Source organism: Plectropomus leopardus, chromosome 11 (assembly GCF_026936395.1).
Source record: "Plectropomus leopardus strain MGB_pleo_1.0 chromosome 11, ASM2693639v1, whole genome shotgun sequence".
Taxonomy (NCBI): Eukaryota; Metazoa; Chordata; class Actinopteri; order Perciformes; family Serranidae; genus Plectropomus; species Plectropomus leopardus.
Window position 1 is genome coordinate 14,813,597 of NC_142186.1, and position 25,391 is coordinate 14,838,987.

The 25,391-nt window shown below is 40.0% G+C and overlaps 1 protein-coding gene across 4 annotated transcripts in view; it reads right to left on the bottom strand.

Moving 5' to 3' along the window:
- Positions 1 to 25,391, bottom strand: part of cdkal1 (CDK5 regulatory subunit associated protein 1-like 1) — a 306,706-nt gene that overhangs the window by 182,572 nt on the left and 98,743 nt on the right. For all 4 annotated transcript variants that reach the window (XM_088084047.1, XM_088084048.1, XM_042489706.2 and 1 more), the window contains exon 8: positions 8,755 to 8,858. In XM_088084047.1, the coding sequence (XP_087940173.1) occupies positions 8,755 to 8,858 (104 nt within the window). The remainder of the gene's footprint in view (positions 1 to 8,754; positions 8,859 to 25,391) is intronic.

Genomic DNA, 25,391 nt, shown 5'->3' on the forward strand with positions numbered 1-25,391 from the left:
AGAGTGACAAGCAAGAAAAACAAGATTGTGTCCTCGGCTTCAGAGTCAGATTGACCCCTCCAGCCTCTCGTCCAAGTATGTTCAAAAAAAAAAAAAAAAAGGCAGCCATTGTCAGTTGGTGGTGTCATGATAATTACTGTTACAACAAGCCAGCAAACAAAGAACAAATCAGACCAATTTATGATTATATTGTCTCTTCGTTATCTATCTAGACCACAAAATAAATTAGATGACAATACACCTTTTTCAATTTCATATCTAGTACTAATATCTTTCAAAGCAAGAAAAGCAGAGGCAAAACTAATAACATTAACAATGGCTCAATTCCAATTTATTTGGTGTCTCAGTAGGCAATACCACTGATTCAGCAAACATAACACAATGCCCTGACACTGGAAGACCTGTATTGAATAGTCAGTGGTACTTATTAATTACACCTGCATTTAAAAAGTCAAAAAGCTCTACTGTGAAAAGGGTCTACTAAAATAAAATTAATGAGGCTGAATATATAAGCAACATTTACAGTATTTATAGCCAATAACGTGTCAACTGATTCATGTGAACAAACGCCAGAGTCGTGAAAGAATCTACAAAAAAGTGAAGTGAAATAGTAAAGTCTTAAAGACCAACAAAGGACTGAGACCAAAGTTTCATAGTATTCTTTATATGTTCATAAAGAAGTTTACACAATAACCACAAAAGTTCCAAGAAACTTCCCTGCCCCTATTGGATACTTGCTTTACATGATCATGCTGCCAGCACTAGCCTGTCTTTTGCACAGACCATTAATTTGAATATTTACCAAAATATGACTTCCATTTGAGGCTTCCCGCAAACTCATTTGAAGTTTGGGTTGTACAAGTGGATAGAAAATCCTTTTAGTGTGATACTTCACCCATAGCTATACTGAGAACTGAATTTGTATAATGCTTAACACCTAAAACTACACAGCAATATCTAAACAAATTAAGTCAAGAAACTTAAGACTTGTTATCAGTCTTCGATGCATCGGTAGTGGTGACATATGCTTGAACTCGGCTTCGAATGTGTGTATGTGTGACGGAAAGTCTGTTTTGAGTTTACTGGCTACACAACAGCCAGATTATGAAAAACTGTTGCTAGGGTCTGAACCATTTCTCAGTGCAGAAGAGCACACATGGAGAAACTTCTGTCTGTGTGAAAAATATCAGCAACTTATCAGCCTGGAGGAGATTCAGAAAATCCATTTTTAGCTTCTCCATGAAAGCTTTCCCAGAGGATAATGAATTTGATTGCTACCACACACACATACATGCACACAGGAAATTTGTGCTTGCATACTCAGCAGTTTTCTACATGGTCTTTCCAATAGACGGCACTTTGATGGTGGTGACTCAACTATGATCAATGTGCTCCTATCAATACTTCAGTCTCTGCTGGTCTGCCTGTGTGTCTCTATTTCCATTCTTGCTCATCTCTCAATCAATACGAGACAAATTAGAGGTGAGCTTTTTTTTTAATCTCCTTACCTTCATCTCTTTTACTTGAATAAATGCCAAGTGTCCAATGCCTATTGGCACACATGCATGCAGATCTGCACCTATATACCAGATAATGTTAAGAGCAACAACATGCACACCCTTACCTGTGTTTTGACCTTGTAAATCTGTGAAATGACGCCCTGCATTGCCCTATTCTCAATAATCTGCAGTCTTTTATTATCTGCTGCTGTGATCGACTGGTTCTGGTGCGATGCACAATTATATCAGCACATCATCATCTGCATTGAATAAAAATATCGGAATCGACCATTATGCTAATTTCTGCTGATATCACAAACCGGTAATTTTTAAATTTTTATTGACAAAGTGAGTACGTACAAAACATCAACTCTAAGTTGTAGTTTTTTTTCTGATTTTCCACAATGAATAAATATTACATACCCTGAAAAGCATTGTATTTTATGTCTCCACCTGCTGGTGGGCCATCACGATAAGAGTATGCATAATCTGATGTTAATTGCACTACAGAAGGTACTTAACGATCACTACAAATTAGATGGGGAAAAAGTGGATATACTGATATCGATATCAGACCATATGAGTTGTTATATAAAGGCATATCAGATATCAGCAAAAAATCTAACATCATTCATACCTACTTTCTGGGAATCTCATCTAAGGTGTAATTCCCACTAAACTTGATATTAAACACCTAACCTGGAGGAGCCACTGACCCACAGAGGATCATTCTTGGCAAAACACGGCAGCCTTGTCTGTCCGTGTGTCACGTTCCTGCAGCAGCAGAGGTAAACAGGAGCTGACATCTGTCACAGATGTTGGAACTAGCCAACAAGCTAGCCCACATATCTGTCTATCTGTGGCTATCTGTCATGTGTCATCGAGCTGGAGCGAAAAAACTAAGGAGTGTCATTTCTGCTAATATCTGCGTTTGACACTGATGCCATCAGTCATGTGGAAATGAGAGAAAAAGCAGTTGATATCTGTGAACATCAGTGGGTATATCTGCCTTCAATGCATGATGTTATCATAAAAAAAAGGACTTATCAGAGCATCTCACGTTGCATTTTGAAATATATGCATTTAATTTTCAGTTATTTAGCTTAGAATCTAGTGCATCAAACATTTTTACATAAGGGAGAAAAGCACCAGCTGTCAGGTCTAGAAAAAAAAGTGATACTGGTGATACGAGGTTTCAGTTGTGTGTTGTCATTATGCCAACACTCGCTAGAGCCCAAAATTCAAGCTGTGTCGCGATGGCTAAGATGCATGTTGCACACTAATGTAGTGTGTCATGTGGGAGTGATAGCAGTGTGTCTGTATCTATGAAGCGTCACGTCCTGTTTTGGTCGGGGCCATTTCAAAAACACCCTGCTGACAGTTTAAAATGACAAGGCGACAGCCACAATGGGGGTTTGAGGACCACAACAAAAATAGAGTTCTCTCTCTCGCACACAGCCCTGGCACCTCGCTCTGTCTGACTGGCCCCCTGTCTCCTGTCACATTTCTCAGGCAGGCAGCCACTGTGTTTACAGGACAGGGCATCTGCAGGTTCCAGAGTTTAAAACCTTTTTAAGATGATTTGAATGCAGACTTGAATGTGACAGGAGAAACTAGCCAATTTCCAAAATATAAGCTTTTCCACTAAAAACTAGTAGAACACAAAGTAACATTATTACGTTCTGTGTAACACAGATATGATAATGTTAAGCCTGGTACATTTTGGCTGCTCTGTAATGGACATCAGAAACATCTTATGAAGATGTACAGTTGCATTCATATTTATATAAGAACTGACATATTCATGTTGCAACTGAATGTTTGTCATAGCAAGTCCCCTGACAGACACACACCCACGCTTAATTATAAGCTTGGTCACACATCATCATCCACCATCACATGACTACTGAGGGCAGCATTTGGTACAGTTTATTTTTGTTACTATTATACTCACAATGTTGAATTGCTGCTCTGCTATGATGAGCAGTTTTGTCCAAAATTTGTGTGAGGCCTGGTGCTGCCCCACAGGTTTTTGCAGCCTCAGATCTCAGAGTCAGGCCTGTCAGTTCAGCTAATGCGTTGACAAGGGGACTGATTTGGGGGTTTTAAAAACACACTGTCAGAAAAGACCATCATTTAAACAGTACAAACAAACTGCAATTAAATTTAAAACTGATACTGGTAAGAGAACAGTTGTGGAGCTTTTAAGAAGTCTTGTATAATTTAGAGATAACGGTAGCAAATAATAGTGTATGTGTGGTGGTAGCTGAAGGGGTTGTTTGACCACAACAGCAAACTTTCAGTTGCTTTTTTTCCATGAAATGCCTGTGTCCCTTTGTATCATGCTGTGTACCCTATATAAATTCTGTTGTTGTAGTGGGTCTCTAAGTGCAGCGCAGGCACAGCTCTCTGTGAATTCTTTTCTTCCTCAGCATCAGTTTAAGCCTCGCGAGTCGCATAATTCATCTGTCCATCCATTCAGAGCTAATCAGATCAGATTGATGGATAAGAGGAGCAGCTGTTGCGAGTTAATGCAAATTTTTAGACCCAGCAGAATGAACAGTTAGGTTTCACTCTCAATGCACCTGATGTTCTACTGCTCTGTCTGTGCCCAGAGTGTATTCTCCACTCTATTTCAACAACACTCCTAATAAACAACTGCAGTCCAAAAATACAAAATCTAAATGTGGCGGCAGATGTTTTAATCGTGGCGGGCTGCCACAAATAAATGAATGTTTTGGAAACCCTGCTGTCTTATTATAACACATATGCTGTGTATGTTGTATGTTGGTAGCCATTGTACTCGTTTGCAGACATGGCTCAGTCTGCAGGTGCCAAATATTCGCACAGAGCTGGGAAGATCAGTCTTTTCTTATTATGCCCCACATACTTGGAATATGTTTCAGCAAGATTTTAAGATTACCTCATAGATAACATTGAGAGAATACCAAGGTTAAATTTGTGATATAACTGATTGTGAATGTCATTGATTTTAGGTTTGTTTTTTTGTTTTTTTATACTATACAAGCCTTGTATTTATCTGTGTTGGTATTTGTTTGAAGTTGAATGTTGTTTGTGCCTCGGCACCATTGAAAATGAGGGTTCATTCTCAATGTGTTTTCTGCGGCATTAAATAAAATAAATGATGATAATGATGATGAAAACAGTCCAAAAATACTCCCAGCTCTTAATTGTATTAACTGCTTAAATATGGAGACAGAAGGAGAGCATGGGAGGGAGACATCATTAACTGAAAGGACAAAAAGAGAGACAGAAGAGCAACAGGAAGAAGTGAGAGGAGACAGAAGGGGTGAGAAAATTATTAAGACAGGAGACGTTTAAGTTTAGAAGATGAGAGGAAAGCAAGGAGGAGGAGCTGTTGGTCTGTTGGCTGGTGGATGGAGGTTGTTTATCTTCTATCTCCTATACTCACCTAAAGGAGCTGATGATCTGCCATCTCCAGAATTTCTCACCCAGAGGAACATGGTTTAAGATTTCTACTAACACCCAAAGACACACTTCTCTGCCAAGACACAGACCAACCAACACCCAATCACTGTTCCTCAGCACGTCTCTGTCACGCACAAAACTATGCATATTAACCCCCCACACACTTCCCACCCATACACAGACACACACTCTCTCACAACCTTGTCATTTCCTATGACATCCCCAGCCTCCATTACCTGCATACATTAACAAACCTCTCTGATGTTCAAAATTATACATCCATACATTTGAATAATTCAGATTATTTTAAAAGCTGTGCACTTACTCACTCTCTCTTTTTTTTCCAGATGGAAAGAGAGCTATTTACCTCAAATCGCATTTGAATAAATCCCATAAATCCTTTCAAAGTTGTCTGGGATAAACCAATCAAATACCCCCAACACTGGCTGACTGGCCAATCAAAATTAGCATTCATACTTGCAGCCCCCCCCCCCCTTTTTTTTTTATTAAAAGACATCAAATAGCAAATCGAATTGCAAGGCCTATTTGTGAGGCTCAATTTGTTTGAGATAAGGAAAAGGTGGCTAATAGACTGAGAGTGAGAGAGAGAAAGGGGCATTGCTGTGGCACTGTAATGTCATTTCAAACCTAACAAAAATATTTGATGGAGTAAACAGCTTGCCTTTGGTTCATAAATGTGGTAGATGATTCTATTTGTTCAACAAAAGAGAAATATATTATATGTGACAGAAAAAATATACATTAGATGGCCAATGGTATTGATGCCAATTATTCCTTAGATGAATCCTGCTTATCACACTCTCCAGTGAGTGTATTTCAGTGTGTGAGAAACAAACACAAAATGGTCAACAAGAATAAGTAAACTGGGCTGGTAAATTGTATGTCTTAAGCCCCTTTCCCACTGCACAAAAAAAATCCACTGACACACACCGACATCTGGCTTTTGTTTTTAAATGCAAAGTTTACAATCTGCATTCACACCTGGAACAAATGACTACAGTAGTCAGGGGTATTTGCGGGCTTTGACCAATTAGCGATGATCGGCAGCGATGGAAATGCTACATCCGGGTGGACATGCTAAATGTAGCCCCTTTGCTGGTGCAATGTTATAACAGGCTGCCACAAAATAACCGTCTGTACGTCTTCATCCAAGCAGTGCTGACAACAACCTCTGAAACAACTTTTAAAATTTAGTTGGCATAAGTAACCAACAGATCATTATCATGGGACTCCATGCTGCTTTCTACTGTTTACTGACATATTTCCTGGATACACAAGAAAAAATAAGCAAAACAAACAAAAAGAAAAAAACAGAGGCATATTTGTCCACTGGCAATAGGAAAGCAGTCTATCGCCCATGTTTAACAGGTTTTCCCACAAAAAAAAGCAAACAAAACGTGCTATTTTTGGCACAAAAGCGATATGACTATTTGTATGTAAGATGGTTTAGTCACAATGTGTTAGAAACAAGAATATCAGCATGAAGAAGAGTGTTTCTGGACATGACTGGAGCTCCAGTCATGTCACATGCACTGGACATGACTGGACATGACTGGACATGACTGGAGCTCTCTCTCGAACAAAATTTTTGAAAGGTTTAATAACTTAAAACACTTGATGCTGACTGTATCCACCACGGAGATCAGTGGATAGATAGTGAAACTTAATTTCTCTCCTCTCTCATTACTGTCTGTAAATCATGACAGGCGGTAACCTCCAGCTTCCTCTTTCTCCGTTTTGAAAACAACAACTAACTGTCTCTGACACTCATGTTTCCTGCGTTTTAACGGATTACTCAGGCACAGACAAACATAGACCCTTCATATCTGATCTCCAAACTGAACTTCCTGCATTGTGTTCTACATCGATGGTTAACAAATGTCAAGTCTATTACAAGTTAACATGCATAAACATGCAAATTGCTTCTCATGCTTGAGTACATGGTGAGAACAGGTAATGTTTAATTGATTCATTAATTTATTCATTTATTAGTTTAATTGATTTTGTTGGCCATGGTTGTCGCGGAGGCTGTAAGTGAATTTAACAACAAAGTAAATTAAAAAAGCTTTCAGATCAAATGTTTGCATTTCAGGACAGTAAAACAGGCAGTGTGACACAACACTGTCTTCCCAAAATAACACTATGCCTGGCATACTTCTTTCAGACAAGTGTAAAGGGCAGGTGTATCTTCACCCTGCATACTCACCCACAACTAATGGGCACACACACACACACACACACACACACACACACACACACACACACACACACACACACACACACACACACACACACACACACAGCAAGGTTTAAGCAGCTGGTGAGTTTGCCCTTGACTGCCCACCCCCGGGCACTGCAGTGGCATGGATGCAGCTGTTTTAAAGAGTTCTGGATGAGATTTAGAAAGCAATGTCCTTGTCAAGGGTATATTCTTGTTTTTCACTGCCCGCATATAAACTGAGTCTGTGTTAAGACTGACAATAGCACTGCCCCAAAAAATCCAGACTCCTTCTTCATGAGTTAATGAGACCAGTGTGTTGGCAGCGTGGATGCTGTTTGTGGAAGATTCCAGTGAAGAAGTTTCTCTTTGCTTTAATAAAAGCACAGTCAAACACCATAGAGCAGTTTGGTGACCACAAGTAACACAAATCGTAACTCTGGAAGGTTTTTGAAGAATGTTAAAACATGTCAGTGGTGTTTTTTGTGCCAGCATAAATCTCTGGACGAATCTCTCATCAACACTGAGTGTACCCTGATTCAAAGCACGGCCTTCAAAAGTTCAGAAGGTCAAACCTAAAAAAACAGGCTTTTATAAAGGAATAGTGTAAATTTGCTACTATAGCATCCATCATTAAAAAATGCCGCCTTTCATCAGCTGACTGTATTTTTTTTTAAGTTGGAGGTCCCTTAAGTACATACCTTTGACAGCTCTGAGAGATGAGGTCTTTGTTAGGGTACTGACACTAAATAAACGAGCTGGAGATTTGATGATGATTTCAAACACAGCTTTCCTAAAATATTCGGGGTCAAACTCTGAGGATGAACTACAGTTAAATTATGTGCATGAGCAATGAAATGTTAATAGGATGAGACAAGTGACCTTAGCTTGTTGCACAGAGCACAGACCCAAAATGCAGACTTTGACACGAATTAGGATTGGATGTTTGTGATCCAGTGAAGAGAAAGAGAGGAGAAATAATTTAAGTGGGATGAATCTGAATCCTATTTATGTGTTTGTGTATCAATTTCAGTGCGTGCTTGTACAGATGTAGTTCAAGGTTTTAGATTGAAAACCAGACAAAAACCTTTCAAAAATTCAACAGATTGCACTGATAAATAAGTCACAGATGGATAATATACTGTATATATAGTAAATGCTCTGTAAGTGAGATGTGTGTTATCAATGTGTAGACTTGACCTTGACTGACCCGCCTGCGGCTCTAGCTGTGGCATGGCCTGCTGTGCGATTAGGGATTCTGGGAGTCTGCTCTTAAGGAACAGATGCCAAGGCACAACAGCTGTTCATCTGGCATCATCTCTCCAAGACCCTAGTTATCCTATATCAGCACCTTCAATTGTCCAATGGCAGCACTCCCTGTTCCTCAGTAAATAAATCAAGTACTTAATCAGTGTGTTTGTCTGACATTCAATGACCCCTACTGTCATTTAAGTACCTCTTTTTTTTAATTATGTTTTTTGACAGGATGCAGCATATAAACAGCATAGTTCAAAGTCATGTTGTAACTGTGTGTCTGTGCATGTGTGAGGAAGATAATAAACTCACCCTGGAAAGACTGTCTGGCTCTCTCCACTAGTTCCTCAATGGGATAGCTAGCCAGGTCTCCTCTGGCATGCTTTGTCTTGCAGTAGGTACATGCATTCAGACACCTAGAAGGACAGAAACAGAAAGATGATGATTGAAGGAGAAAGTGATGGATGCAGAGAGAGGTATTCTTAAAACATACACAATTCGCTTAGTGTGAAATGCCACAGATAAAAGCTAAAATCAAGCACAGATATATATATAAACATTTTTTATCTAAGGCATTCAAAGCAAGCATTTGACAAAAATGTTAAAAAATTTCAATATGGACTAAAGGTGGTGCAATACCCACAAGTTGGAGAACTTTTATTTCATGAGTCAAATGTTTGCCTCTTGTGCTACACTTGATTTAAACCGAGCTACACAATTATTTGTCTGCCTTTGATGATTGATTTGTTTATTTTAGAAATACAAATACTTACAATACAACTCAAAGTTTACCAATCGAGCCACTATTTTTACTTAAATTAACTGAACTTAACAGTGGGAATGGAAGAGGTTGTGGAAAACAAGGTGAGTGCACAGACAGACAGAATGAAGAGACCTTTCAGTGTTTTAATGAAATCTATTCATGCAAACCTTCCTAATAGAGCAGACGCAGGAGAACAAAGCAGGGAGTCAAAACTGTCCTTTCTCTCCTAAACTGTTTATAAGGACTGTAGCTATAGCTCCAAAGTAACCGTGGACAGCTGTCTCTCAGGCTAAGGCAAGCAGTAGAAAGATTAGACTCAATACATTGTTTTGTTTTACAGAAAGTAAAGAAGCTTAATACAAATTGACCATGACGGGAGGGAGTCTGGCCATAGAGCAGAAAAAGTAAAATAAGACACAAATTACGCAGAAAAAAAAAGGAGAAATCCTGCCTCACAGCAGATCACGAAGCATGATACGATCTAAGTTCTATGGGAGTTTTTGTTCAGCATGAAGGAGGCTTTTCTTCAAGAGTTGTCTCTAAATCACTACTGAAGAGAAGAAAAAGGAAGGCCACTGTTTACAGTACTTTTTGTATTTGCTTCACTAAGAGTTTCATTTCTGACCTCAAATTTGTTACACTGGGTTAAAAATATACACTGTTGTGACCACAGTAGTTTCTTTTTACTCACTAAAAGCTCTAGTTAGTTGCAGGGACATGCTGCTGGGTAAACACGAGTGAAGCATGGTAAAATAGTTAAAAGTGTGTTTGTGGAAATCAAAATACTGAAAGGACAAATAAGACCAACCTACTTTCTCTTTTAAAACTGTGTCATATTTTACCTTTTGCCATGTCAAGATTGTTTTTCTATATAACTCAGCTGAGTTGTGAATCTCAAACTGCCAAATTTAGAGTTCAATTCCCAATGCAGGCACTTTTGCTAAGTGATGTAATGCACTAAAAACATCCCATAAGTAAAATACAGCATGTCATTTGGTGTTTTCACTACAAACTAACTAAACTGTGACTAATACTGGACTGCAGTCCAGTTGCTCATACCGAAAACAACATGACCATCCATTAAGACACATGAACACTGAAGCAAGTGTTTGACACAAAATAAAGATCAAAAGCTCCAGTTTCTCTCTAACAAAAGTGTCACAATGGTCAAATAGGTTTGCTGTGTGGGATTTTTACGCTGCAGTGCAATGTCAAAAACGTCTTGCTAATTAATAACCATAAAATGCTGTGATGCAAGGCAGCAAATGTGACTCTGAAATCACACTGTTGTAGATAACAAGCGTAAACCCTGTATCTGTGTGTTACAGACTTGTGGAGAAATAGTAGGGATTCCCAAGAAGCTTGACACAAACAGGCCAACAACACTGATCTCGTGGTTCAGGTAATGAAGTAGTGGAGAGACGCAAGTGTAACCTCATAGTTTCCACTGCCCACTGAATGAAGGCGCTCGGGGAAGAAGAGCATGAGATGCCACAGATGAAGACGAGAGACATTTCGGAGAAAATTACTTCTCAGAAAGTGCACAGAGGTTATGGTTCACAGAAAATGTTATATAGTCTGCATACAAAAGCTATGTTAAAGTTCCATTTAAACGTCTTTCTCAGAGGATACTTGAGACTACGTGCTATTCTACTAATGGTTCACATTTACACACTTGGGCCCAATCCCATTTTTTATTTTTCCCCCTACACCTCATTTTCGAATGCTATCTCGCCCCTTACAAGGGGTAGTGGTTTCCCCCCTAAAATGGGACAACAATTTAAGACCCTAAAAAGAAAAATCATCAAGTGTTGCTGGACATTGTAAATCTTCTGCTGTGGTGATTTCTTGTGTGGGCTTTGTAAACCCATCAGCTACAACATTATCATCACCTCTTAACAGTCTAATGTAATGTTCTGCTGGGAAACCTTGGGTCTCGGCATTCATGTCAATGTCACCTGACATGCTGCACCCCTCCAAACAGCTTTGCAGACCAAGCACCACCCCACCCATCTACAATGTACAAAAATGGTCAGAAGAACATGACAACGAGCTCAAGGCATAGACCTGGCCTTCAAATTCTTCAGATCCGAACGTGATCAAGCATCTAAGAGTTGTGCCGCTATTCCACCTCATAACCCACAGGACTGAAAGGATCTGCCGTCAAAACCCCACTGCAACAGTTCAGAGCCAAGTCTGATGCAAGGAGGCCCCACTCAGGATCAGGAGTACCTCTGGGGTACCAGCACATCCCACACATGATCGATCATTTTGGGATCTGGAAAATTTTGAGGCCAGGTCAATGCCTTGAGCTCCTTGTCACATTCTTGAGGCCATTCCTGAACAGCTTCTGTGGTGTGGCATGGCGGTGTGTTCTGCTGTGGGGGTCACTGCCACTTGTGAATGCCATTGCGATGAGAGGGTGTGCTTGGTCTACTTGGGTGGGTGAAGTGCATCAAGTGATCGATCTCTCATCAAACTTGGTTTGAAGTGTGCCTCTGCAAAAGCTCTGGACGGCCATGGAGCTCTTACACTTTGCTCTACCCCTCTATTCCAATAAGAATCTGGACACCCTACCCTTAGACATAAACTCAGAAAACTGAGGGGTAAGAGCAAAGTGGTATGGGCAAGAGATGTACCAGGATTGGGCCTTTTACACATTCACACCACAGCAATGCTCAGTTTTACAAGTCTGCTACTGTTAGTGAGCAGATCAGTTACTTCAAACCTGTCAAAGCAGCAATGCAAGAGGCTCTATGGAACCTATGGGTTTTTGAACACTCCTTTTATACTGCATTTATTGGACTGTAAAAGACCTTCATACTGTAAGCGCCCACTGAAAACCCTACAATATCTTTATAGTCATTTTGAAAAACAACCAAAACGCCAGGAGCATTTTTTATTGTCAGCACATGGAAAAAGCAGAAAAGCAATAGAAAATATGGCTATCTATCCATATATCCATCCATCTCTCCCTCTCAGGGTATTGCTTATCGTAGTTGAGGGCACTAAAGATGGCAGCTAGGTCACAAGACCTCGCTGTGGAGAAAACACAGACAGATGGGGCCCTACATGTGCGCGCACACACACACACATACACCACCAGGGGGTCCATCCATCTTAATGTGATCAGGCCCAGCTGAGTGGATCACACCAACATTAATCTCAAGAGACAGCCAGTGGCCTGCATGGGTGTGTGTGCGTGCGTGTGTGTGTGTGTGTGCACGTGCGTGGTTTGCATCAATTATATGTATGTGTGCTCATGAGCCTGTGTGACTGTGCTGCTGCTGCTGAACATTTGTTCAGTATCACAACAACGCATTAGCAGTTTCAACCTCTCCGTCAGCCTAAATAGACTGCGACAACTAGTCTGCACCCTTACATTGACAGAGACTGAGGGAGGGGAGCAGCGTCACTCTCTCTGACACATACACACTTTGCTTTTCAAATTGTGCCGGGCTTGTGTTACTTAATTCTGAATTGCTTCAATTTTTTTGTCCTCCTGAAGACAAGAGAAAGAACAGAGATTTAATTCTTTTCAACCCAGCAACAAGGAAAACTTTTAGAGTATTATGCCATGATTTCACACTGCTGTTGTTGAAAATTAACTTAGCATTTCATGAGAAAAACAACAACACACCAAAGTTGTGATGGAGAAATACTCGTGGAATTAATACAAAATATTTATCCTTCTTATCAAGCCTTCCTCCTTTGCCTCCTTTGTTTCGGTCCTCTCCCCCTTCTGTTTCGTCCCAGTTAATTAAACCACAGAGGTAGCTGTTGTACCTGACAACAGTGTAGTTCATCAATGTGCTACAATAAGAGAGGCTACCTCCCCAGTGTGTGTGTGCCAGCATGTGTGTATAAGAGAAAGAGAGACTATTGTGTAGTTGCAGCCTTGAAACGGTAACAAAGAAAGGAAAACCCTGAGGTTCCTCTATACATTTGTAAACCTCCCTTGACACACACACACACACACACACACACACACACACACACACACACACACACACACACACACACACACACAAATACAGTATGGTTCCCTTTGGAGAGGCTCCCTTGTGCAGCATCTGATAGACGCAGACCGGGAGAAAGTTGAGCAGGGAAAATGTTTTCTCAATGATAAGCATTTAGGCTCTACACAATAATTAGAAAACTGCTTTATGCATAAACAAATTAAGCCATGTGTGCATCTGTGTGTGTATGTTTGTCTGTGTGTGTGTGTGTGTGTGTGTGTGTCGGCGTGTGTGTGTTCATGGGGGTTCGTATTGTACGGGCTTAAAGATGTAATTATGAAAACAAAGCTTAAACTGTGAGGGGAAGTCTGAGCACTTTGCAAATGGTAAACTCAGATTATTCATTGCTCTTATTGTTGAGACTGGAAAAGGGGTGGAGTGGGTATATGAGCAAACAAAATCTTAGAACTGCTATTATACGAGCCAACAAAGCCTGAAGCCTGTAAGTTTACTGTTAGTGTCATCTCAAAGTCAAAGTGGAGGTTGCAAAATAATGTGGAGTCAAGGAACAAAGAATGCTGACACAATGGAGTAATAAATAAAGGATGATTAGTTATTTTGAGAAAGGTTGAAAACTAAATCCTATTTACCCTTGATACACAGTAAGAGATGGCTGCATTCAAGTTACATGGGAACTTTGCTTATGGTTCTGTGTGACTAATGAAGACAATATTCCTCATACCTCATATCTTGTTTGGGGCTCTTGTGACTAACCATGATTAAGATTAATGCAGAACAACACTGCACGCAGCTGAGGCTCATTGCAATAATTACGGGGAGGCCTGTTCATATGTTTCAGGCAGGAATAACTTCTTTATAACAGGTCAACAGGAGACACAGATATCTGTTAACTAGTTGTCTGCAGGTTTTCTTTAGCTACAATTTGCAATGAAAATTTCAACAATTCCCAACTTTTAGTTTGGTTACACTTTACTGCAAAATCACATGGCTGCAGCTCCAAGCAGCTGCCACAGCTTTCCATAGACACCGCAGGCTGCACTTCAGTGCTATTTGGTGCTTTTCTAGCATCATAACACTTTTTAAACAACAACCAACAGTTATTAAAAATGTATCTTTCAAAATTCCTAAGTTGGTCATGTGACACACTGCTTATCTTATTATCTCAAATAAGACCCATACTTTGTGCTTTATTACACAAAACAACAATGAGTGGCTGTTTTTAAAATGACGCTGACACATAAAAAAATTATGCCATGGTTTAGCACGCTAGAGTTAGAGTAATAGAGTTTAAATCTATTTTTCAAGATTTTCCAGTGACTTTTCAGAGATGGCCAACTGACCTGTGAAATGATAATTCAGTCTCAAAAGCAAAGGGGTTTTACTTGAGTGTCTGAAGCCTTTTACAGTCAAGAGTTAAAGTTAAAAAAAAAACTGTGAGACTGCCATGAACTTTTCTGTCCTGCCATTAAGTAGCTCTGGTCAGACTGACAAATAAACAGACACAAAGTTCTCTCACCATTATTTCACATAATATTGTTTTTGCATTTTGTATGTGTTGGATGTGTGCATGTGGTGTGTGCATGCTTCTTTTCATCTATGAATAGAATAGTGTGTGTATGAGTGCGTGTCCTAATGCAGCTGGGGCCCAAGTCTTTCAGTGTTCAATCTAACCAGTGTGTTTGACCTCTTGAATTCTGTTATTTAGTCTTGTGTTCCCAGTACTGCACAATGAAACAGCTCTGTGTGCGTGTGTGTGTTGTAGAAAATGTGTCACATGCTGAGCCTCGATTTCTGTAACTACTACAGTAGCCTTGCTTGTTGTTTTGACTGGAGAGAGACAGCACGTGCATGTGTCTGAGACCACAACCCCATGTCTACATAGGAACTACAAGTGTTTTCCCAACTGCTTGTTTTGACTTTAAACAGCCCTTGAGACAGTGTTTGTACTACATCAGTCGACCCATTGTTACTGGACAAGAATGGTATGATGTTTGTTTATTATGAACCAACAGACACACTGATTAAGTCGAGTGGTACAAGATCTGATCTGAAGTCGCACTTCTTAGACAGCTAATTATCACAGTTGTTGCCTGCCTTACTGGCCACTTTACTCTGCAACTGACTGATTAAATGCTTTCATGGTGCTTTCATGGTGAACCTGTCTGACTGACAAAATGACTTTACTGATGCACTTTAAAGATGACTGAGTAACTGGCAGACCACCCGTCTCACTGCAAGACTGAGTGATCTGCTCATGGTGACTTTACAAGTGACTGAATAGCCCAACGGTTTCAACGGTGACTGAGTTACTATGCAGGTGAGTGACTGACTAAACAAGAGTGTCTGCAGGTATCAGAGCAGTTAATTGAAGGCTTAAAGGGACAGTTCAACCCAAAATCAAAGCTAGATATTTTTCCTCTAACCTGTAACACTCTATCATTCTAAATCGTTTTGTTGGGAGTTGCCAAGTGTTGGAGATATCGGCCGTAGAGATGTCTGCCTTCTCCTTAATATAATGGAAATTGATGGCACTCAGCTTGTGGTGCTCAAAGCGCCAAAAAATCACATTAAAAAAAAAAATCAACAGCCATGCCTTTTTCCAGAAATCATGACCCCATTACTCAAGAGAATCCACAGACCTTGTTGTGAGCAGTTTCATGTCGGAACTATTTTCTTTCTCCCGTACCAGGAAGGAGGAAGGAAGGAGGTGTGCATGCACTGCGAACTTATCCAGTGCCACTGAGCTAGCTAATGTTACAGCTCAGCAGAGGAGGACAACATTGATGTTTACATTATTTGCTGTCACAAGCACGAGCCTGTACACAAAAAATAATTCCTACATGAAAGTGCTCACAACGTCTACAGATTATCTTGAGTTACTGGGTCATGAATTCTGGAAAGAGACGTTGCTGTTGAGTTTTTCAAATGCATTTTGGGAAAAGTGCCATCTAGTTCCATTAAATTTGAAAAAAGGCAGATATCTTTATGGCCGGTATCTCCAACACTCTGCAACTCACACTAAAATAATCGGGACTGATAACTAACATTACAATTAAGAGGCAAATTATGTACTTCTGATTTTGGGGTGAACTTTTCCTTTAATAAGACCTTTTACATTCTGCTTCGCGATGTACATTTGGTGTTTGATAAATCTGTAAAATCTCAACTCACTGGTTGGTTGCTGTGTGACTGAGTACCTACTTCACAGGGTTGAACGAACACATGCGTCGACACATGATCAGCCCAATGGCGCGATGCTGCGTGGGTTTCAATAACATGCGCCAGAGAGCAGCAAAGTGCTGCTGCCAATATTCTAAGATGTTAAGGCAGCGTTTTAAGACGCTGGGTGCATCCCAGCCACCTGTCACTTCATTGGTTGCACACTGCAAAGCCAGAAACAGGGTTAAACTCAAAAAATGACTGAACGTTGAGCACTCTGGCTTGGTATGATACTCGATCAGAGCGCCACAATGGTGATGTAGCCTTATTGACTGACTGACTCAGAGGTATAGTGAAGATTGGGCATCACCACAGAACATACCAAACGTCTGCATACAACTGTAGGTCATCAAACATTATGACTTTAAAAATGAGAGATTATCTATAAAAAGGATTACAGTTCCTGCAAACTTCATTTGATTCACTGCTGAGGTACGCATCCTCACATTGAAGTCAAAAGGATCTGACCTAAGCGACAATTTTCCTGTTTAAAGTCCAACGCACTGGTAACAACACAACAAAAAAATGCGTCACTGTCCGTATAATCTGACTGCACTGCATATGTACAAGACCACCCTACAAACAAAATGACACGCTTCATGTTTTAGTCACAGAAAGAAAGCCTCATCTTTGGGTTGATGTTTCTGTCTTGATGACTGCCTCATGGAATGAAATATGTAGGACACAGGTTTGTGCAAATAACCTGTAAGACGATCTGTGTGTGTGTGTGTGTGTGTGTGTGTGTGTGTGTGTGTGTGTGTGTGTGTGTGTGTGTGTGTGTGTGTGTAAAACAAGTTTGCTCACTGGGGCTAATTCAGTTACTCAGGGGTTCTGTAGTGTAATGCCTTGTAATGACACACAATCTCATTTTGTCCAAGGAGACACATCAATCTTTTGGATTTACTGTGGGGAGCAAAGTCTCTCCTGGTGAGTAAGTAGGAAGAACGGTGGATGGAGAGCGTGTGTGTTTGTGTGTTTGTGTGTGTGTGTGTGTGTGTGTGTGTGTGTGTCGGGCATCTATTTGTGTGTTTGTGTGTTAAGCAGTGGGGAAGAGGGGAAATGGAATAATATGTTCAGACCAGTGGAGCTGAAAACTACCCATACATTGGTTTGATAAACAGCAGGAAAGGCCACCATGGTACATAGCGAGAGGTGTGGGTATGTGTGTGTGTGTGAGTGGGTGGAGGCATGTCTGCATATGATCGTGTGTCGGGAATGAAATAGAAAAAGAAAATGGGAATTCCTTTGTGTGTGTGGAGGTGTGTGTGTGTGTGTGTGCTAAAGTGCAAAATCAAAAGGGATTGTGTGTGTATATTGCGCATCCATGCATTCACGCAATCCTACACACATATGTACGTGATCAGAAACCCTTGTGTAAACACCCTTCACTCCTCTGTAACTCGACTTTTCTGAGGCACATCAGCACATTTTCCCTCTTTTGTTGCTGCTTCACATGATGCATTTTCACCCCGCTCCTCGGGGAGAGAAACAACACAGAAAAGAAAAGATGAGATCATTGACCAGTGATCAACAAAATGAAAACGCATTCAAGTAGAGCAGTGCAACGTGGCTTGTGTATTTGCTTTTAAGATGAGGGGAGAGATAAGTACAAATCATCCGCAGTGAATATCACATGAACCCCGGTGGCGGTGATATTATTGTCAAAAAGGGAGTCTCAAGCTGGAGCTGACATAGACGCTTCGGTTGTTGGATAAAGTTTGCGTGTCGGAGAAAGAGGGGAAAAAAGAGAGACTCCTCGTATGTCTCTTTGTGGCAACTCAAGGGGAAAGTGGCTCCTCATTCTCACAGGCCTTATTCACTTCCACACTGTAATTGCTAGAGATATTCAAATTACAAAAGAGCACATAGGCCTGATTCAATTTGCTTTTAACTTGGCTAATGACTTCCCATCTCCTCACGTTTTTCCCTGTGTCTCAGTACCGTGCTCCCCTTTCTCTTTTATCAGCGACTTTTATCACCAAAAATGCCTCCTCTATTCTTATAGTGGCTCTACTATTCTTTAGCGATAGTCTTTATTATAAAGTGTGAGCCGTGCTGTGTCTTTTTTACCCCACAACGTCACGGCCTCTGGCATCAAAAAACACAATGTGCTGAGTTCTACTGATCTCCAAACAGAAATTGTTGCAAAGAGCGCTAAGAAAAGGATTTGGCAGCGGAGGAAGCTCTGAGGCGTGCTGATTGGAACTGAGGAAGTGAAGCACAACTATCAGGTGCTGAAGACTGTCATTGATGTGCTGAAAAGCATGAAAGAGCACCAGTATGATAACAGTCAATCTAAGAAAAAAAGAGTATTGAACAATGTGTATAAACTGGAAAGTTAACTGGATGTGACAGTAAGGAAATGCGGAAAAAGGATAAGGTGTGGTGAGGAGACTCTGATGTGTATTCTAGAGGAGCTGATGTTTGTAACACCTGCAATAGAAAAAGGATTTTTTTTTCACGTAAATTCGAAAAATACAGCTCCATCGACAGGTCAGTGTGTACTATGCCTCTTTGCTGTTAAGATTTCTTCCAGCTGTGTAAGAAAGTGTCCTTGCAACTTACAGTGCTGGAGAAGAAGCTGTACAAACTCCCACACACTGATGCAACCGTGATGAACTTCACAAGCCAAAAGAACTGTTTCACAAGTTTTCCAGTGATTGTGAACTGCAACAAAGTGTCAGTCTTTGAATCTTTTTTTCCCGTTACACTGTGTTTTCATCTAAAACTGTCCCCTAAAAGTTGGAGATTCAAATAATCAGTTGGGAGCACTTCGTCAACTGAGATTTCTTCAAGACAAACAGTTTTAGTTTTTTTGTTTGTTCTGTTTTGTTTGGGGTTTTTTTTTTGGTCGGTCCCTGTGCAGTGTATTAGCTATTAGCTTGCTTTTGCTCCTTGCTTTCATGCTACTCGGCGCCCTTTTGCTTGATATCTTCTTTTGTCAAAAAAATGTTGTTGCACATTCACATTGTCAGACATTTGCGTAGTTAGCTTGTTTACTCTATGAGGTGAATGTCACTGAATGTTCAGCTGAGACCTGTTCAAACAAAAATAAAGGAAATAAAGGAATGAAAAGTCAAACATTTGCATTGAATAGCCAAATCCAATCCAACTGACATGAATCTGAGTCGCATAGTAGAGCCCTACTTTTATTATTTTTTTATGAATCTATTTCAGAAAAAAAGCTGTAAGCTGTACTGTAGTTGTGTGTGTGAATGTGATGTGACGGCCAGACCTTGGCATTAATAACACACTTAACTGTACCACTTCTGATGTAAGTGTGTCATTATCCAGCAGTAGATTTAAAGTATATGCACACAAACAAAGCCACATACACAATACAAACACTCAGTTATTCTTATTTTGATGATCAAACACACACAAAAATGACGACCAGCAAGTAACCTTGAGTTACCTGATTTGTTAAAATATGGAAAATTAAATTATTAAAAACAAATCTGATCAACTATATGTACAAAAAGAAAAACTGGCTGTTGTCATACTGAATCTGCTGTCACGCTGTTTCAAAGACTTCTCAAAAGCTGAAAAACATAGTCAAAAAAACCCAACAAAAACACAGCTTTGTCTGACAGCATCCTCACCTCCTCCCTTATTACCTTGGCTGACCCAGGAAGATTACTGCTACAAGCCAAAAGGGAAGGGACTATTTCTTAGTTGTCTATTTTGATGTTTTTTTTAAATGGCACTTTGACCTAAAATCAATAATCCTAAATACCTCATTTCTGTCTGTATGTAGCCTTCTTCTTTAGAATATAGGCATTATTCTGACCCTGCCGGGGTAACATTCGGTCAGGAGTCATGAAATATTATTGTCTCAACCTTTTTTTAAGGTAGTACAGGATTGCTGTGTTTGTGCGTTTACAGCCAAGTCCTAACTTTTGCCCTGCCTTTTCTGAGGCTTATTGTTTTTCCATTCACCTAGACGTCTGTGACCCCAAATTTACTCCTCTCTCAGCTGGCTAAAGCCCTGAGCATTACACCGTGGTCACAATGGTTAACACACATCTATGTAAAGGTCAGCAGCAAGCTTGATAAGACCTATTATTCCACTGTGTCGGCAAGGAGAGAGGATGGAGAAGTTGTGGCAGCCAGACGCAAATCACAGGAAACAAGCAGCTAACACACTGGGGGCCTATCAGCTAACACAAACATATTCAAAATGCTCGCAAACACTCAAGCACACAGACATTTTTTACTCTGTGTCTACCAGCTATGTTTACATTGTGTGTGTGCACGCGTCTGAGTATTTCGCTACGGTGATTATTAGTGATTATAGAAATCAAGGATTTGGCAGGGATAAAGGTCTGAGAGAAATGAGCCACTAACATGTTCAAATCCTTTATGATTGTAGCCAGCCACTAAAATGAATAGAATAGAAAACAACACAAAATATGATTAGAGATTAATACTATGTAGCTTGAGTAAAGCATTCAAAACATTCATGTTTAAAAAGGCATTAAAAATCTTTTGAAAATCCTGACAATGGCATGGTGCAATATTCAACATGGCTTAATGGCCAGATTAAATTAGCTTTCCGTTAAGCAGATAAATATGTTACTATTGGTGTCAGAAGGTGAAAAAACGGGGAACTGAATAGAAGGAGCTGAACAAAGAAAAGAGGATAAAATGCTGTACAGGCTCCAAGGTTATCTTTTATACTCCCTGGATAGGTGAGGCCAGAATCTCAGAGAGGAAAAAATTTCCACTCGTAACAAAAACCAGGACTGTTGAAATGTATTATGTATTAAATCCTTCAATGTTTGCTTTTATTCAAGAGATGGCAGCATCTCTATTTATCGACCTATCCTTAGTCTAACCCTGAAAGCATTTGAAGGAGAATTATGTGCAGAAAGTGGCAAAGGGAAAACATTAACCCAACACAAGCTAAATATTTTTACAGTATCATGAAAATGGCTAAGAAAGAAAACAGTTTAGGAATTATCAATAAAAAATATTTGCATCATGCACAACCACAGATGCTAAACATAACTTTGACAATGTCATAATATTCACACAGGCTTTAAACAGAAGCACAGACTTCTTTAAAGAAAAATTCACCACTGGAAAGATGATCTTTTAATAAACCAGGGTACTTTTGAGATTGGTGCTACATAACCAGGGAAAAAAGAGAAAAAGGGCTGTGGCATTTGCTTTTGCTCAAAAGGTAGAAAACCTACAACAACCACAATGCACAGCTCCGCACTGGACCAGTAAACACTCCCTCTGGTGGGTGACGTCATGCAAACTTGTTCGTTTGACACAATGGCGGCTAATGTCCTATTACAGTGAAAAGGGAAGTTAAAACAGTTTCTGAAACATTTCAGGCAACAAATATGAAACTCAGTAACAGCATCTTGGTTTGTATTTGATCAGAGCATCTTAGATTTACCGTTTGATCAAAGTTTTGACTATGCAGGAGACCGTGAAGCTGTGGCTGGAGCAGCTACGTGACCCGCCCACTAACCACATGACTCGCCTGCCATACCTCTACGACAGTCCACGATCAGCCTCCTTTTCCCTTTGGCCTGGAAGCAGAAGTGCCTGCAAAAGTGTGATGAGTTATTAATAAGCTAACTATTAAGTATTAGGTTAAAAGCAGTTAAGGTGAGGGTTAAGGTAATGGTAAGGGTTACAACCTGTTTGTCATACAGTGAATCACATCTTCCTGTATTATAAAGTGGATTATTTATATGTCTGCCCTCATATTTTTTCCACCACAGTGTTGCATTATAATAAGGCTCATATAACTATCGCAATGGTGGTTCGTCTTGTACTATTGGTGGGCATAGTTTGTAGGGGCATGTCAGGTACACTACAAAAAGAACATGTCTGCAGCTATACATGTTTCTAAACTCCACAGCACTAAAATATGTTTCTGAAAACATTTCAGGAGAGAAATAGGGAGCGCATCTTGGTTTATATCTGATCAGAGCTGCCTGGTTTTACAGTTTGAACGGATTTTGGTCTGAGATTGAGAGAGAGGTGTGGGTCTGTCTCTTGACCCACTTCTATATAGCCCTTACGACTCAAAATGCATCATCCAGGGGAGTTTTACTGGGAACACAGATCTAGGTTCTGGTTATATGGAGAGTTTACCACAGTTCATTTATATACACTGGCCACATTGTTATGATACAGAGCTGGTTCAAAATCAGCGAGGTATCTGAGAGAGATCTCAAAGCACAAGACTCTGTGTCCCTCTGTGTCATGCTATCTACCTGCCTGCCTGGAGGATACGAGTGATGAAGTTGGTTATTGGTTTGGGGTGAGAGCAGAGGATTATTAACACCTGACTTTTAGCACAGTGCAAAAACAATAACAGGGACTATGGCTGCCAAAAATGTGACTAAATAGAGAACAGGGAAGAGATAGATAATGAAATGAAATGAGCTGTAACTGTGGAACAAAAGGTTTGTGTTTTAATGCCTGGAGTCTAATGGCAATGGTTCACACAAACAGGCGCAGCAACAAATACACACACACACAAGTTTAATGAACCATTCTGACTGAGTGGCTATAAATTCTTTGTTTATGACACTGCAGCATCACGATTTAACTTCTTCACAAAGGGGCTTTTACTGTCACTGACAACAAATACACACACATATAGATATACAAAGAGCATGAAGGGACCAATGGTGTAGCCTAGGGCAAAATACACACATAACACGCACCAATTTTCCTAATAGTATCAAGCGTGCTAAAACTGGGACACAAAACAGAGCATTAGAAAGACAGAGAAGTCTTTTTCCAGTCTGAGGTTGTATGAAAAAGGAACTCTGCCCTCAGGCTGATCTGTTTGAAAAAAGGAAGAAACAACACAAGAAACAACCCCAAACTACACACTGGCGACTGGAACATAAGCCAGTTAAAGAGCACAAGCCTGACATCAGCGGGAGTCAACATCAGGAGCATGAATAGGGTTGAATGCAAAGTGCCTCAACAAATCTTATGTTTAAATTCACCAACAGTGTGTGTATGTCCTCTATTTTTCTCTTTTACTCTTTTTATTCATCAGCTACAGCTCCCCGCACTGCCTCACCGCTCTCACTGACCATTCAACGGCCCCTGCAAAGCCTGTGAAAAAGTTTTACGCTATATAGCTGCAAATCTAAACTTTGGAGGTGTAAAGGTGTACCTCGCTCAAAATCTGTTACCTTTATCAAAAGCTGTTTAAAAGCAATAATTGAAGAGAAACTGCCTAAAAACCTTGGCAGAGATTGATTCTGTTTCATTTTTGTGCCTTTTGTGTCACTTCATCCTCAGGAGCCTGTTAACTTTCCAGATGCAAGGTCCCCTAAGAGGTTAGAGCTATTATGCTGTTTGGACATCTATTCATGATGTTGCACATAAAAAGGTGGTGAAATTATTATTTAAAAATATTTGAGATTGGATTCATTTAAGTATTTTTATGGACCACAACAGATAGACCAAATTATCACAAAATTGATTACATTTAATGAATAGAACTCAAATATGACATAGTCAAAAACAACTGCATGGAAGCTAGTACACACTTGCTGTCATTAGTGCTTTCAAAGTAAACCATAAAATTGAATCTTCAATAAATATCCAATGAAACATCATTCAGCATCTGTCCTTCCCATCTCTACTAGATTTGGGATACTCCTTTTCTGCAAGGAAATTAACGAATCAAACTGAGACCCTCAAAAGCAAACAAATTATTAGTTTATTATTAATTGTTCACAGTTGAAAATGGCAATATCATTTTTTGCGACATGCTGCTTTTGGACTGAACTTTCATAGAACTAATCAGGGCTTCTGCTCATTAATGTGTCAAGTAAAGATGACTCAAAATAACTGTGCTAATGGCCCAGGAGAAACCTGACAACGCCTTTCTAATACAAAGCCAGAGGGCATTTGACGACTTTGCTGGACTACATTGAATTTATTTTCTGATGGGGATAAAATTAACTGGGGGAATCTAATTTGGGTTTAATAGGTCCAAATGAAATTAATATGCAACTTAATGAAACTAATATTGTGAATCAATTTGAACATGAAATTAAATTTTCATAGGTAGTCCCAGGTGAAACTCTACGCCAGGCTGTTGTGAGGATTTGCACTAATAAAGTGAAGGCGAAGGTACAATAGGTCCATCTGTCGAATGTAGTCTAAAATTACTCTGTGCAGATTAATATGAAATGAGGAAATGGGTTTTATTTAAGAATATGAATGTAAGGATGATCACTAGACAAAAAGTAGGAGAAGGTTTTTTTTTCTGTGTAAAAAGGGAGTTTGGGGTATGTGGCAGATCTCAGGGTATATACACAAACACACACACTCTCTGTGCACAGAAAGAGCAGATCACCTGATATCACCATGTCCTGCACTGACGGCCTTGTTGGGGAAGAATTAGGATGCATTTCCCTAACCACTACTACAAAAGAAATGTGCCCACTTGTGATCGGATCAAAGACAATACAATATACAACAATGCAAGCCACTCTATGAGGCTGTACTGAAGCTAAATGCTCACATCAACACGCTAATTGCTAACAATGACGATGCTGTATACTGTTCAACTTGTTCTCTCATTACATAGTAAGTAAAAATTAAAATTAAAAATATGTTGATACTTAAGGCCCTAGAATTGAATTGGATTCAAAGCTTTTCAAGGACCTGCAAATAACCTGTGGAAGAACTCCACCATCACGACATCAACTTGAAATCAGAAAACAAAGGGATGCCACATGCTCACACAAAAAGACAAACTGGCTACAAACTGGAGACATTAAAGGCCACACACACTTCAAGCTAATGGTTTCAAATGTTCTCGTCTGACGCAGAGGCAGTTTGGAGAACAACTGCAACCGATGTTGAGCGTGTGTGTGTGTGTCTGTGTCAGACAAAGATCTCTCTGTTTCTTCAGCTGACAAATGTCACCAGTGATGTCACTACTACCTCAGCAGAATATTTAAAACAGATAATCTAAAAACAGACCA